Raw genomic sequence first — 15,492 nt, 5'->3', positions numbered from 1 at the left:
ATGCCCCAACGGGAAGCCTAAAGCAGGAACATAAGAGCAATCTCCCCACCTGTGATTTCCTGCAACTAGCATTCAGAAGCATTGCTGCCTCTGACTCTGTCTGCTGAGCATAGACATCATGTCTAGTAGCAATCAATAGCCCTCCATGAATTTGTCTAATCTTTTAAAGCCATAGGTATTGTAGTAAATGAGGGTAGCAAATGTGATTAAGTTTCCCAAAAACATCCCTACAGCTGCCCGTGCCACAGCTGGTGAGGAATTGGCAAGTTTAGAATCAAGGAACGTCTCTTTCCTGGAAGCCTTACGAGTGCCTGGGCGTAGCAGCATCTTTGCTTGATCCCAAAAGAGAGAACAGGCTCTAGAGTCAGCTGGAGTGTAGCAGCCACAACATCCAAGAAACTAGAAAAGCCAACAAGAAAGTCGGGAGCATCAAAACACAGCAGAGAAAGATGCAGGTCTGTAAGGTTCTGGGGAGGAGCTTATGGGAATTTTATCATCTGCAACCATATTGTTTGTTAGTTCAGAGCCCTTGATTAAGGTACTCGTTTTAGAGAAGCAGCGACTTGGGTCCCCAAGAGGACATGGTGCTGGAGAACTCCCTGCTCTGCCAAGGTTGAGAGTTGAGTTTAAGATCTAAACTTCGGATCCAGATTTCTGAAGGAACAAAGATGCCTCCTCCCTATCCCCCTCCTTGCAAGGGTACAGACAAGCATTTCTCATTCTCCAACATTGAACGGAGTGCCTTTACATCATGGCAAAGGACAGGGCCCTCTCCACTGTAGTGTGCTGCTTATAGAATGCCCTCCCCCTCAAGAGTACAATTAGTACAGATGCAGAATAGGAAAAGTCACCCCTCCTTGCCTGGGTTTTTGTTGGCCACTAGGTCTTCAGTGTGCTGCAGCAACTGGTGTTTCTTCCCCTGGGTGGCAATTTTAACAATGTTTTGAATTTCTAGGGCATGAAAACTCTTCCTAGTCTTAACTGTTTGTGTCATGCCCTAGGATGAAGGTCAAGCTAGAAATACATTTAATAAATAAACCCAAACTATCCCTTCTTTGGAGGAATTGGCCACTGACAGCTCACTTTCTCTGGGGCATCCTATTGATCAAGACTGCTGGGCCACTAAAGACACACGTAAATAAACAATTCAGAGGCCAAGGCTTGTCTTGGAAATAGTATTTTCCTCCAAAAATAAATAGGATACAAATGAACATAGGCCAAGTGCAAAGTTAGACAAAACTGGGTCCCCTGCAGCTGCTAGTCCATTTCCTCTTCCTCCTGGCCAGGCAGGAGGCTGCTCAAACTCTCCCGCGGTGGCTCTGGCACGTGGGGATCGTATGTCCATCTGGGAAAGACCCGCTTGTAGAGGGTCATCAGCACTGTGTCCTGGGACTTCAGCTGCCCATCAAACTGACATTTCATGTGGCCATGGGTACCTGCCAGCAGAGAAGAGATGGGGAGGCAGCAGTTTAAGACACCGTTCAGAGAGAGAGATCTGCTGGCATGCTCATATCATAAGCTAAGCGCCCCCATCCCCTTCAAGAGCTGGGCCCGCATACTTACCCAGAGGCTCCTTGATGTGCCCCCGGCGCCCCCACTTGGTCCGGAGCTCCACTGGCTTGAACCACAATACATCCTCTGTAGGATATGAGAGAAAACAAAGAGTAAGTGGAACTCAGCTGCTGCCCACTGGTGCCCATTCCATAATGAAATTCCCCAGGCCTTGCTTTCATTCACAGGGTGCTCTGGAATACAGTGGGGTGAAGGGTGTCCATAGGATAGCACTGAACTAGCAGAACCTCCCTCTGGCTCAATATTCAGGCACTGCATTCCCAGGGGAAAATGAGTGTAGATTATTATATTTATTTACATCCCACCTTTTCCCTGGACTGGGACTCGAGTCAGCTGACACAAATTAAAACAACACAGGTAAAACACAAAAAGCTAAAAAGCAATGGAGCTTCATTAGAACTGAAACTATATAAAACAAATCTATTAAGATACAGATAATAAAAACAGCATGGCACTATTAGAGCTCTTTCCTTAAAAAGCAGTCCGTTCCATAAGACCTGTTGAAATAAAACAGTCTTCACTTGCCAGCAGAAGGACAAGAAAGAGGGAGCTAGTCTAGCTTCTCTAGGGCCTCCAGAGACTCGGAGCAGCCACAGAGAAAAGGGCCTTCCCTGAAGATCTGAGTCTGGGTTATTCCATGGCAGCTAGCTTGCCATCCCATAGACAAACCCACCAGACTGGCAGCATGTGGACAGGCAAGGCCTGTGCTGCCTTGCAGACCCAAGTCTAGGGCATTTCCCCAACTCCTCCCTAACAAATAGCAGCTCTGCCATTCTTCCCTCTGGGTCCCACCATACCTCTGTTGAAGAACATGTAGCGCACAACTGCCATCTTGCTGAGGATCTTGAAAGGGTGGCCACTGAGCACCACCCGCTTGATCACCAGCCGGTCAGGGTCGACACTGAGCAGGGAGCCTGTCGCCAAGAGGCTGTGAGCTCCTGCAGAGAAACGCAGTTATCAAGCGTGCTGCTGGATGGGCAACAGCGCTCAGTTCTAGGAGCCAGCTCACCAAAGCCTGTGCAATAAATGCAGGCTTCACCCAGCCAACAAAACTGTAGTAGCCTTGCACCACTTTTCAAGTGGGAAAAGGTATCAATAGTAACCAGCTGGCATCTATGGCGAGGGGCTGGGAATGCTCTTGGCTCAAAGCCGAAGTTGTCAATGCTTTTCTGCTAGCCATGCTAAAAAAAGGAAAGGAAAAGGAACACCCACCCACACATCACAGTGACCATTAAACAACGCCAACACAAATATTTATAAACTGCTGCAGTGCCACTAGTAAATAAGAGAGGTTGGTTCAAACAGCTGTTCCCAACGAGCCAAGTAGATTCCAAGTTGCTATGAAAACAGCAGTTCCTAAACTTTTTCAGGGCCACTGCCCATTTATTCCATAAACTCACCCCCAGTGTCCCCAACGCTACAAAAATCATTATTGCATGAACCAGTAAGGAAAACAGTAACACAATAAAATTCAAAACACATTTATTCAAAAACCCAATTTAAACTATTTGGTTCAATGAATTCAACAAAACCAAGGGAATTGATGCAGTGATATCAGCTTTTCAAAGTCTTGGACACCTCTGCTGCCCCCGCTCTGCCTCTTAGTGCCCCCCAGGTAATCCCACCCCCAGGGGGCAATACTGTCCACTTTGGACACCACTGCTGTAGACAACCTTCCCCAGCCCGTCACCTACTGGCTGCTTCAGACTACACCTCCCATCAGCCCCAGTCAGCACAACTGTAGTCCAAAGCATTGGGAGGGCGGCAGGCTGGAGCAGGCGGCTGCTCATGGGCAGGAACTGAGGCAGCAGCAGAAAAAGGCCCAGGGGTTGACAACCCACCTTCCCAAAAGGCCCTGTCCCTAATACCAAACTCACCATTGCTCTTCTCTCTGAACAGCAGCACAGAAGCAGGTGGGAAAGTGATGGGGCCGTAGATGGTGGCGACCGTGGCGGTGTCTGCCCGCAGAAACTGCTCTAGCTTGTGCTTGTCAGCTGAGGGAAGGAAAGCACACCGTCAGCCCCTGCCCTGGAGCCGCAGGAAGGTCTCTTTCACCAATCCTCAGCCCCTTTGTGGAATTACAAAGTTACACAGCTCTGTCCAGGAAAGCTCCCAGGGGCAGAATGGAAAGCTGTGGCTGCAGCCTCTGCCACTGAAGGGCCAGCCTCACCTTGCTCCCCTTTTGCTGGGAGCATCAGGAAGGAGCTGCCTGGCACTCAGACCAGTCAAGCAAGTGCGTCTGTCTGGCTCAGGGCAAGTAGCTGTGTGATGTCCCAGGCAGCACTGAAGCCCAGGACGATGCAGCCAGAAAGGTACCAGGGGCCTTCTGCATCCCAGATGGGGATGTTTTTTCCAGCCTGAATGTCCTCCTGATCTACCTTCCAGTGGTAGGTGGAGCAACAGATGTGAGTCTTACCTTTGGCTTATCATTGCCTAGCAGCCTATATAGTATTCCAAACATGCAAACATCAGACACACACAAACACACTTCTTTGTCCAGGCAAACAATGTAGTGCAATTGCATCTCACACCCACCCCTTACTTGTAAAAAATGAATTACATGCACTCTGCTCTGGTGGCACCCTTCCAGGCAACAGCTGCAGTGGAGGAAGGAGAGAGACTAGGACAGAACAGAGGAGGGAGGCAGGCAGAGGAAGAAGAAATATTTTTCTCTGCTCAGCAAACAGATGGAGGTGCAAGCAGAAGATAAAGGCTGGAATGGATCTGCAGCAGCTGCCTGCCTCTTTGCTGCCTCTCTCCCTGCCTGCCTCTTTGCTCCCTTCTGGAGACACAGGGAGGCCCTCCACATGGGGTTCCCCCATTGCCAGCCAGCAGCTTTTGGCTATGTGCAATTTTGCGTACATGTGCTGCTCCTGGAACAGAAGCCTCATGTGAGATGCGTTTGCACTATACATTCCAGACCACCCAAAGTATTAAACGACGGCACAACACAGGGCTGGGGCATCTGAAGACCCGCTACCCTGTTCTATGTGTTCAGCACAGGACTTTCACCAAAACTTCTCTGGACACACACATTCACAGAACCAACTGCAGGGGCCCAAACAGGAAGCCTGGGGCACAGGAGAGGGAAAACACTCATTCACCTGAACTGTGCTGGGAGTAGAGCGGGGAGGCTCGGAAGCGACGGAAGCCGCAATGGACAATCACCTCCTCCTTAGACCGGACGGGCTCGCTGTCACCCGGCTGGCGTCTCACCAGGAGGTTGAGCACAGACATCTGCAGAGAATGCGGAGAAGAAAAAGGGAGGAAAAGAGGGAGCCTTAGGAATAGCCCAAACTCACAGCCAAGGCAGGCTAGAGAATCATCAAATGCTTGTCAGGTGTCATAAGAACAGAACAAGATCCTGGCTGCAGGATCAGGCCAAAGGGGGCCCATCTAGTCCAGCATTCTGTTCTCACAGTGGCCACACGGCCCTGGGAAACCTGCAAGCAAGACCTGGGCACAAGAGCACTTTCCCCTCCTGTGGTTTTCAGAAACTGGTATTCAGAAGCACTGCTGCCTCCAACTGGGGAGGCAGAGCAGACCCATTGTGGCTGGTAGCCATCGATAACCCTCTGCTTCATTAATTTGTCTAATCTTCTTTTAAAGCCATCCAGGTTAGCGGCCAATCACTGTGGGAGGGAGTTCCACAGTTTAACTATGTGCTTTGTGAAGAAGGACTTTATTTCATCTGTCCTAAATCTTCCAACATTCTGCTTCATTTGGATGTCCACAAGTTCTTGTGTTGAGGGGGGAAAACTTTTCTTTATCTACTTTCTCCATGTGATGCTAAATTTAACAAACTTCTATCATGTCTCTGCTTACTTGCCTTTTCCTTAAACTAAAAAACTCCAGATGCTGCAACCTCTCCCCTCCATCATTTTGGTTGCCCTTCCAATGTTAGACAGGTTCAGACATTGTGATGAAAAGCTGTCAGCTTAAGTGAAGGGGGCACAGCACAGCTGGGTGTGGACAGAACCCCCAATTGCTCCCCTCCCCATTCACCTTTTGTTCGTAAGGAAGCAGCGTGAAGAGCAACAGAGGCACCTGCTGCCGGAAACTCTCCATGACCGAGACGGGGACACTGCAGATGTGCAGCGTGACATAACAGCCGACCTGCAGAAAAGGGAAGACAGAGGGGTGAAAGAGCGAACCTGGCAGCGCCTGGAGCAAAGTAGGAAATGGTGGGTTCAGAAAGCAAGAAGGAGCAGAAACTCTGCTCATCAGCAAACATGTACCGGAGGCCAGAAAAGGACTGTAAGCAATTTGGAAACACCAGCCTTTACCAAACTGGTCAACCAAGATGGCCATACGATGCTGATGCAAGTTGTCCTTCAAAGCATTTGAAGAGCACCAGATTGGCAGAGGCTGCCCCAGACCACCAAATGCCAAGAGCTGGTTTAAATGTGCACAGACTCATTGCGTGTGAAACCCCAAGCAATGGATCAGGATGGGCAAGGCCCCACTGTCCCCACTTTCTCTAAAGCAGGGGTGGGCAGCCTAAGGCCCTCCAACCGTGGCTGGTCAACAGCTCCCATTCACCCTGCCTACTGGCCATTCTAGCTGCGGCTGACAGGAGATACAAGCCCAGCAGCATCGGGGGGGCATGGGCTCACCATCCTGGGCCTCGTTTGCAAGCTCTGATGCAGTTTCACCTGGTGCAGTTTCACCCAAACTGAGAAATCTCAATAATAAGCTGAGGTCGCACATCAAGGGCTGCCAAATGAAGAAGTGTGCATGCACACGAAAGCTCATACCAATAACAAACTTCGTTGGACTCTAAGGTGCTACTGGACGGATTTATTTTATTTTGTTTCGACTACGGCAGACCAGCACAGCTACTTACCTGTGCCAAATGAAGCTCCAAGTTCCAAAGCCTGCACTGGTTATCCTAAAACTGAACAAAGCCTTAACGGGATGCCAGCTACAAACCTCGTTTCACTGAACTATTCAGTTTCCTCAGAAGGAAACAGAAAAATCATAAACCTTAACACCCTACTGCCTTATACAGAATCAAACCATTGGTTCAACTAGCCCAATGCTCAGCGATCTGAAATTAGCAGGGGGACAAACAAGATGCCTTCACCCCAGTGTGGCTCCCCTTTATTACAAGACAACAACATAACCCACACACACCCCGGACAGCATACAAATTGATATGGCCACCATATTTTTCACTCTATAAGATGCACCTTTTCCCTCCTAAAAAGTAAAGGGAAATGTGTGTGCGTCTTATGGAGCGAATGCAGGTTGCACGGCTAAGCCAGAAGCCGGAACAGTGAGAGGGATCGCTGCGCAGTGCTCCCTCTTGCTGTTCTAGCTTCTGGCTTAGCCCCTCAGCCCCTTCCCCCACCTCCTGGAAAAGCCCCCAAGAGCTGTGCTCCCTTTAAAGAGCCGCGTGGAGTGTGTGTGCAGATCTTGGGGGCTTTTCCCCGAGGAGGGAGAAGGGCAGCCCGTCAGTGATGGGAAAAGCCTGCACGTGCCGCACACACGCTCCATGCGGCTCGTGAAAGGGAGCGCTGAGCAGAGCCTGGGATACATACAGATTTGGGATGCAAAGAATTTTTTTTTTCTTGCATTCCCCCTCTAAAAACTAGGTGCGTCTTACAGAGCGAAAAATACAGTAATTTGAGCCAGCAACCCCACCCCCACTCACACACAAGCAAAACTCACTGCAAGAAGCTGAATGCAGCCAACCACGCTCTGAGCTCCCCAATTTCTCTCACCGCCAACAAAAACTAACAACTGAATAGATGAAGAACCTATCCACGTGACACTGACACAAGACCCAACGCATGCACTATGCAAAAGAAGGAAAAATCACTACCCGCTTCCTTCTCCCACCTCTCTCTCTCCCCATACCTTCCTCCCCCACTCACAATGTCTATGATAGAAATATCTCACACCAAATGTAACAGACCTGCAGATAGGAGTTTATGAATTAAAAAAAAGAAACAGACCTTTTATGTACCTTTGTTATCCATGAAATCATTTCAATAAAAGCAATAGTAAAAAAAACCCTAGCCCATTATTGTGGACTAGCCTTCTTCAACCTGATGCCCCCAGAGGTTTTGCACTACGGCTGCTATCAGACCCCGTCAGCTTCTGCATGAGGCTAGGGCTAAAGGGAGTTGAGGTCCGAAACACCTGGCAGGCATCAGATGGACTGTCCTGGAGGGAAGCCAGGAGCAAGGAAGGGGGCTGAGGCTATGCCCTCACTCAGAGGAAACTTCATTCAGGCCCATCTCTGGCTTCCAAGATTTCAGAAGACCAGGTGACTTGCACTTTCCAGCTTCTCTTTGCAACCACAAGAGGTAGAAACTTGTTCTCATGTTTGAAGGAAAATCCACAAGGTACTCAAGCCTCTCAGTTCCCTGCCGAGTTGTTGCAGGTTCTACACAACCAAGGAATCGCAGGCCACAGGCAACCCCAGCTGATATGGGTTTTGCCCTCCATCGTGGCATGGACTAGCTCAAGCCACATGGAGCTCTTGCCCCTGCAGGAGCTTTTGGCTCGCTCCTCTTTTGCCCTGAGCTTGCTTCAGGGGAGGCTGGGTGCAAATGATCCCATGCCCACGGTCAGGCTGTCTCCCACTCCTCTGCCCTCCAACTCTGCAATTTTTTAACAGGACCGATGGGACCAAGGAGCCTTCAGGGTGTATGGCAGAACCAGACCGACTGATCTGGAGCCTGGAGGAAAGGCCTACCTCAGCTCCACTGCTCTCCTCCTTCTCCAGTTGCCGGAAGACGTGTTTCCTCGTCCGGGAGAAATCCTGGAACTGGAAGATCCGGGCATAGTCCCTGGGCAGGTTCTCTTTGGGGTCCCATGGAGAGGTCCGGAAACTTTTCAGTCCTCTGTACTTTTGGAACCTGGAGACAACCAGAGGGATTCAGCACTCCAAGAGACCCGGCCTCCTGCCGCTGCCTATCCCACACTCAGCGGAGGAGCTGCCTGTGAACCAGCTTCAGGAGGAGCTGCAAGGCTCCTCTGTTCCCAAAGCCCAGCCTAACATGAACCTGGGCATCAAGACCCGGCCTCGCTTTGGCAACTGGCCGCGATAAATGTAGCAAACCAGGGCAGACCTCGCCATCCCATTGCAGGCACTCCTACCTTTTCACCCTGCATGTATGAGGCTCTTACCGGATCCGGGCCGCCACATCTCGTGGTGTGTCCACCTCATCTGGAAACATCTCCTCCTGCCGCTCCTGCCTGTACTTCTCCAGAATTGCCTCGTTGTCCTCCATCTTCTCATCGTCCAAGAGGGTCATGTCTGGACCCTCCTCTTCCTCTGTGGCCTCTTCATCCTCCTCCTCCTCCTCTTCACTGCCACTCCCATCCTAGCATACGAAAAAGCAACCCACGTGGGGTTGTGAGAGACAAGAGAGAAAGTGAGCAGCTGCAGTGGATCTTCAAGAGCCACGGGTGCTTTAAGAAAGAAACCTTTTAAAGAAAAAAGGCACCATGTCTAATTGGTATACTACTACTTGAAGAATGACATGAAATGAAAAATAAAATAAAATACTAGGCTGGCAGTCAAGACAGACACTCAGGGCTTGCCATCTCTCTTTGCTATGCTCTTACAACCATGTTCTTCTTTATGGATCACAGAAGATCCACAGCTGAGTGGAAGAGGATCTGCCTTGCAAGCAACAGGTCCCAGATTCAATTCCTGATGGCATCTCCAGGTAGGGCTAGGAGAGCCTCTGCCAGTCAGTGCAGACAATATCAAGCTAGACAGACCAATGGTCTGACTCTGCATATGGTGGTTTCTTATCCCGCTGCCTGGATTCTGACCTCTCAGTGCTATGCACCCACAATGCCACTCTTCATTCCACCATCAGCAGGAGTCCACTAATCTATCTCACCACCAAAACATGTTCCTGGCTCTCAAGAGAAGATGCCAAGCAGGAGATGACTCCTTCTGCTGGGTCACGCTAGCTCCAAGGTTCAAGCCTCCCTCCAGCAGTTTCCTACTTCCTTCTCAACACAAATCAAGTAAGAGATACCCTTTGCCTCTCTACCCTATCCTTTGAACACATGCCAAGAGACTTTGACAGTATTGGCAGCAAGCATAGAGTCCAGCTAGTAAGCCAAGCCAACATTTTAGGGTTCCTGCACATCAAGTCCCCCACTTCTTGCACCCAGCTGTTCCTGAACGGTCCAGAATACCTACAATGAATCCATTCTCCCCAGCTCTCCTCCTTCCCCACTTGCCCATCAGATGTCCGGCTACACCTTCCTGCTGTGCACTAACCCCAATCCCATTACCTGGGAGATGGGCTCTTCCACCATATTCTCTTCCTTGTCTTCCTCCTCATCGTCCTCCTCACTGCCACTCTCCAATTCATCATTGTTGTCCAGGATCCAGGCAGCCTGGTAGGCAGATGTGCCTTTGGGGACCCTCTTGGTCATCTTCTTCCTCTGTGCCAGGGACTCTGGAAGTGTAAGTGCAGTTAGCCAGCGTCAGAGACACAGAGAGCTCACCACTCTTCATCTGGCCAAACTGAAGCAGTTACAGCAAAGGCTGCTTTACAGCACCAGGAAAGTGAAGCTGAACTATTTAAAAGCACACACTGCTGGTGCTTTTACACACTACCGTTAAGAAACGATAAAATGATTTGCAATGCTAAAAACTATAAACCTACCCAGAAATCTAAAAAGCTGGCTCAAGCTGAAATCAGTTTTTTGTATATTGTTATTTCTAAACGTCTCAAATAATTCTTGATGATTTTTCTTAGGGATAATTTTATTGGGTTTACCAAAAAAAAAAAATCACTTTGAGGGTTTTTCCTTTTACAATCAAGCCATGTATAAAGTTAATGAAATATATAATTTAACAGGGAAGCAGCGTTTGAACCCCAACCCAGACCATAATGAGCCTGAAAGAGAAGGAGAGCCTCGGCCCGGCCCACATGCAAAGTGGCATCCTTCAAGACGGCTGGTCTAAAGGAGGAAGCAGGCAGGATGGACACGGCTCAGACTGACCCTCAGCCTCCTTCAGCTCCTCCTCGGTCGGCCAGGTCTGCTCTCCATCCATGGGGTCAGGGGTCACTTCTGACTGCAGAGACTCTTGCTTGCTGGCTTCAGCCTTGCTGAGCACCTTCACGTCTTCCTCCATCTCCTCTTCTCTCCTGACAAGGTCATCCTAGAAACCAGGAGAGAGAAGTTCAAGCATGGCCACCTGGGGGCAAAGGAGCCGCTTTCTCCCCCACCCCCACAAGCACTTGCTGCTGCCTCCTCCTACCTTCCAGTTTCTGTCCCCCCCCTACCAGACAGGCAACAGAACCTACCTGGTCCCCCATGCTCCTTGGGTGTATTTTTGCAGTTCTGGGGTTCAGAGCAAAGGGCTCTGGGGAGGCATCCACCTGACTCATCTGGAAGTCCCCGTGTCCCACGATATGCACCAAACTGTTCACGTTCAGGCTCCGTCCCCTGACGTAGCCAGACACCTTCAGGGTCCCCACCAAGGCACTGTCTGTGCTGGGCACGAAAGTGGCGGCAGTGGCCAGCAGGTGAGCCCTCCGGTCTCGGAAGGCCAGGTGCCGCTGCTTCTGGCTGGCCAGGTGCTGCAGCAGCAGGGCGGACTCCTGCTCTGTGTCGAGGGGAAAGAGCCTGTCTTCAGGGAACCTCTTCTCGATGGCTTTGTTCAGCTTCTTGCGACAGTCAATCTGCTTCTTTAGCGGCTGGTCAGAAAGACCTTGAACAGCAAGGCCTGCAGGTGACAAACGGGAGAGAAATGGGCCACAGTGATCCATGCGACGGTCATCTCCAGGCTTGACTACTGTAATTCGCTCTATGTGGGGCTGCCCTTGAAGCTGTCCCAGAAACTCCAGCGGGTGCAGAATGCTGCAGCGAGGCTCCTCACGGGGTCTCTGCCATGGGAGCATATTCATCCAGTGCTTTTCAAGCTGCACTGGCTCCCGGTGGAGTACAGGGTCAGATATAAGGTGCTGCTTTTGACCTTTAAAGCCCTTCACGGCCTAGGACCCTCGTACCTACGGGACCGCCTCTCCCAGTATGCCCCACGGAGAGCCTCAAGGTCCATAAATAGCAACACCCAGTGGTCCTGGGCCCTAAGGAAGTTAGATTAGCTTCAACCAGAGCCATGGCCTTTTCAACTCTGGCTCCGGCCTGGTGGAACGCTCTGCCTCATGAGACCAGGGCCCTGCAGGATCTGATTTCTTTCCGCAGGGCCTGTAAGACAGAGTTGTTCCGCCTGGCCTTTGGCTTGGAGCCAATTTGATTCCCTCCCTCTCTTTCTTTTTTATTTTCCTTCTCCTCCTGCAACGAGGCTACATTTTAATATTTTAATGTTTCGATATTTAATGTATTTTAATTTTGTTTTTAAGTTGTAATCATTCAACTTGTTTTTATTATTGCTTGTAAGCCGCTCTGAGCCCGGCCTTGGCTGGGGAGGGTGGGGTATAAATAAAAATTATTATTATTATTATTATTATCATCATCATCAACGGCTGGGTAGGCTTTAATGTCTGCTTACAGGCAGCTGCGGAGCTCAGGGGACCCCCCAAGGCAGGGCAGACCAAAACCTCTAGATGCCAGCAAGGTATCCCTGAGATAGCTCAGTTGGTAGAGCATGAGACTCTTCATCTCAGGGTTGGGGGTTCCAGCCCCACATTCAGCAAAAAGATTCCTGCCATGCAGGGGGTTGGACCTGATGACCCTTGGGGTCCTTTCCAACTCTACAATTCTACAAACGTAGGCAGCCTTGCAGCACTGACTGGAAGCCCACTGCCCATCCCTTCCATAAGTTGGTATAAGTTCAACAACACAGGGTGAGGCATAGCGGATCAGATCCAAAATTTGTCTCATCTGCCATCTCATTTCCAATTCAGGCCAGCCAAATGTCTCTTGATAAACAGACAAGACAGCCTGCCCTGTTTGTGTACAATACCTGTGGCTTGGGGAGAGACTGTTAATGAACACGGTTGCTCAATTTAGCACTCACGGGCAGCAGCTGCGAAAGATCTGTCCCTCTTTGTGAATTGGTTTAATCCCTTTTAATATGAGACCTGATGGGCAGCTCTCTCTGGCCTCTGCCACCAGCCACAGGATCAAGGGCCCCCTCCCCTGCCTCCCAGGAAGAACACCATGGCAAGGAGATCAGTCCGGCCCCATTCATCAGCCAAAGGAACATGAGCTGCAAGCTTACACCCGCCTTCCCAGCCAGAAATAACACTTGGCTCTGACTGTCATTTGCCCCAAGGGAGAGGAAAGAACCTTCTGGCCCCACCCTTTGGCCAAAGAGAAAAGAGCCACAATCCACTGCTCAGACAAGAACATCAGCAACGGAGGATCAGCATTGCCTGAACTGAATGTAAATGCTTGTAACTCAGCACTTCAATCTGACCTTGAAGGACTCTTTCCTCTCCCTTTTCCTGCCACTCCCTAAGTTTACATGTTGCATTTTTAGTTTATATGCCTGTTGGCAAAGTCTGCCTGCCTCTCTCTAACTTGAGCCGCTTTGTCTGAAAATCAGGATAAAAAGAACAGTAAATCCCCCTGTGTCTTAACTGGAGGTTACCCGGCTCCCTCACACAGTCTATAATTCAGATGTTCTTCCCAGTTATGCAGCTTGGCCTCCCCACTTCAAACCCTGGCATCCAAACACTGTTCTGTTCTGCTAGGAGGGATTCGGTAAAGGAAGAGCGCCCTCCTGCTAGCACAGCAGCTTTCGACACTGTTCTCACCATAGCTGGGGAGGCCCTGTGCAAAGATGCAGGAAAGGCAGTAGTCTCCAGCGGCATCCCAGCCCTCGTGAGGATCCAGCACAAAAAGGAGGGTGTCTGCAACCTTGGCAAGGTCCAGCACAGCATGGAGGTTCCCTGGGTGACAAGAAAGGCACAGGTGAAGGTGGAGGCTGGCGTGTTGCAACGACAGTGTCTCAGTACGCCAAGGTGCCCCTACCTGTGTCAGCCACCACAAAGCGCCACCGGAGTCTGGATTGGTGGCACAGCAGGCCAAACCCTGGTGGGCCCATCTTGGTTTGGCACACAGTAGAAGCTGCACTGCTCTGAAACAGGCTCAAGGCTCTTGGGATAGCGACGCCAGCATGCAGCGGGACTACCACCACCAAGTGGGGTGGCCCATCCTTGCGACCCAAGTTCCGCTTTTCTTCCAACACCTGTGACCAAGAAAAAGCAAACAGAGGTCCTTTCATGGAGGAGAGGACTATTGATGGGCCACTAAGCACGATGACTATGCTCTGCCGTCAGAGGCAGCAATGCTGCTGAATGCCAGCTGCTGGAAACTGCAGGAGGGGAGAGGACACTTTTGTTTGAATCCTGCTTGCAGGTTTCCCACAGGCATCTGGAATAGATGGCCCCCTTTGGCCTGATCCAGCGGATGCCCTTCTTATGTTTTTCTCCCTCCCCTGTAGAAGCAGAAAGAGGCTTGCTCTCCACTCCACCAGCTTCTCACTGACTCACCATCTCCCTGCACTGCCGGCGGAGCTGCCAGGCCCGGTGCTTGCGGTCCAATTTGGCCAAATTGCGGTGCCGCTGCTGGCTGAGTGTCTTAGCAGGGACCCGGCCTAAGGAAAGGGCGGAGAGAGAAGAGAAAAAGCTCTCAATGCGTACGGTGCTACGCTATACATAACAGAATTCAGAGGAAGACATGGAGTTAGGGAAACTGTTTAAATACTGCTCTTGAGCATATGCACCCACACTACTGAGCCAAGCTTATCATTATGACTCATTGCCCACCAATCATTTTAATTTTTTGTTTATTTATTTAATCAAATCCGTATATTGCTTGATTGAATAAAACCTCAAAGCAGTTAGAGAGCCAGTGTGGTGTAGTGGTTAAGAGCGGTGGACTCATAATCTGGTGAACTGGGTTCGCTTCCCCGCTCCTCCACATGCAGCTGCTGGGTGACCTTGGGCCAGTCACACTTCTCTGAAGTCTCTCAGCCTCACTCACCTCACAGACTGTTTGTTGTGGGGGAGGAAGGGAAAGGAGAATGTTAGCCGCTTTGAGACTCCTTTGGGTAGTGATAAAGCGGGATATCAAATCCAATTTTTTTTAACAATATGAATAAAGCGAGAGTCTTTTTCTGCAAAAACAATCTAAATGTTCCAAAAATTAAAAACAGCAATAAACTAAAAACACACCAGCGTTCTAGATACCTGGGTATTTAAGCAAAAATGTTTTTAGCAGGTGCTGAAAAGAGTGCAGTGAAGCTGCACTCAATAGGTGGGGAGTTCCAAAGTGCAGGTCCTGCCACAGGGGAAGATCAATTTCTTACAGCTGCAGAAAGAAGCGCTATATGGCGCCTGTAATCCTGCCAGTTCCGCTGATCGAAGCGGTTTCAAGAGGGCGTAGGTGGGGTAAAAGGGGGTCTCGCAGCTAAACTGGTCTAAAGTTCTCTGGCACAGCCATCGGCAGCATCCAGGCTGCGCCTGTCTCGGAAGAGCTGCCCCCCCCCCCACCGAGGGACCAGCTGAAGCAGGCATAGGCAAACTCGGCCCTCCAGACGTTTTGGGACTACAACTCCCATCATCCCTAGCTAACAGGACCAGTGGTGAGGGATGATGGGAATTGTAGTCTCAAATCATCTGGAGGGCCGAGTTTGCCTGTGCCTGAGCTGAAGGATGCCATCGACTCTCACGCAGGACAGGCCTGCATATACATGTACAGACGGGCCTTCTCACCGCCCTGCTTCTTCGCGCTGCTCCCGCTGTGCCTCCCGCTCTTGTGCGGCTTGTTCTGCTGCTTCAGGGACCCGGCCCGGTGGGCCCCGCCGCCTCCGCTCTTCCTCGCCATGGCCACGCGCTCCCCTCGCCTGGGTGCCAGGCAGGAAGTGACGTATCTACGCTTCCGCTAACACAAACCGAGACCCGCCTCCGGGCCGAGAATGGCCGCTCTCTGCTCCTGACCGCCTCCGGGGCTGCGGGCCGCTCT

The 15,492-nt window shown here is 50.7% G+C and overlaps 1 protein-coding gene across 1 annotated transcript; it reads right to left on the bottom strand.

Annotated features, from left to right (window-relative positions):
• Positions 1–1,146: 1,146 nt before the first annotated feature.
• Positions 1,147–15,402, bottom strand: TSR1 (TSR1 ribosome maturation factor). Its single transcript, XM_083629381.1, has 15 exons — positions 15,243–15,402; positions 14,019–14,122; positions 13,498–13,714; positions 13,281–13,415; positions 10,863–11,284; positions 10,558–10,717; positions 9,841–10,007; positions 8,713–8,909; positions 8,279–8,441; positions 5,578–5,688; positions 4,677–4,809; positions 3,450–3,566; positions 2,370–2,510; positions 1,564–1,638; positions 1,147–1,436 (listed from the first exon to the last, which is right to left on the bottom strand). Exons 1-15 carry the CDS (start codon positions 15,352–15,354, stop codon positions 1,258–1,260), a joined length of 2,433 nt encoding a protein of 810 aa, XP_083485507.1. The 5' UTR covers positions 15,355–15,402; the 3' UTR covers positions 1,147–1,257.
• Between the last annotated feature and the right edge of the window lie 90 nt (positions 15,403–15,492).

The sequence above is a fragment of the Podarcis filfolensis genome (genome assembly GCF_964270895.1).
Source record: "Podarcis filfolensis genome assembly, chromosome: 8".
In the NCBI taxonomy this organism is placed as follows: Eukaryota; Metazoa; Chordata; class Lepidosauria; order Squamata; family Lacertidae; genus Podarcis; species Podarcis filfolensis.
This window is presented reverse-complemented; position numbering and strand designations above follow the sequence as displayed.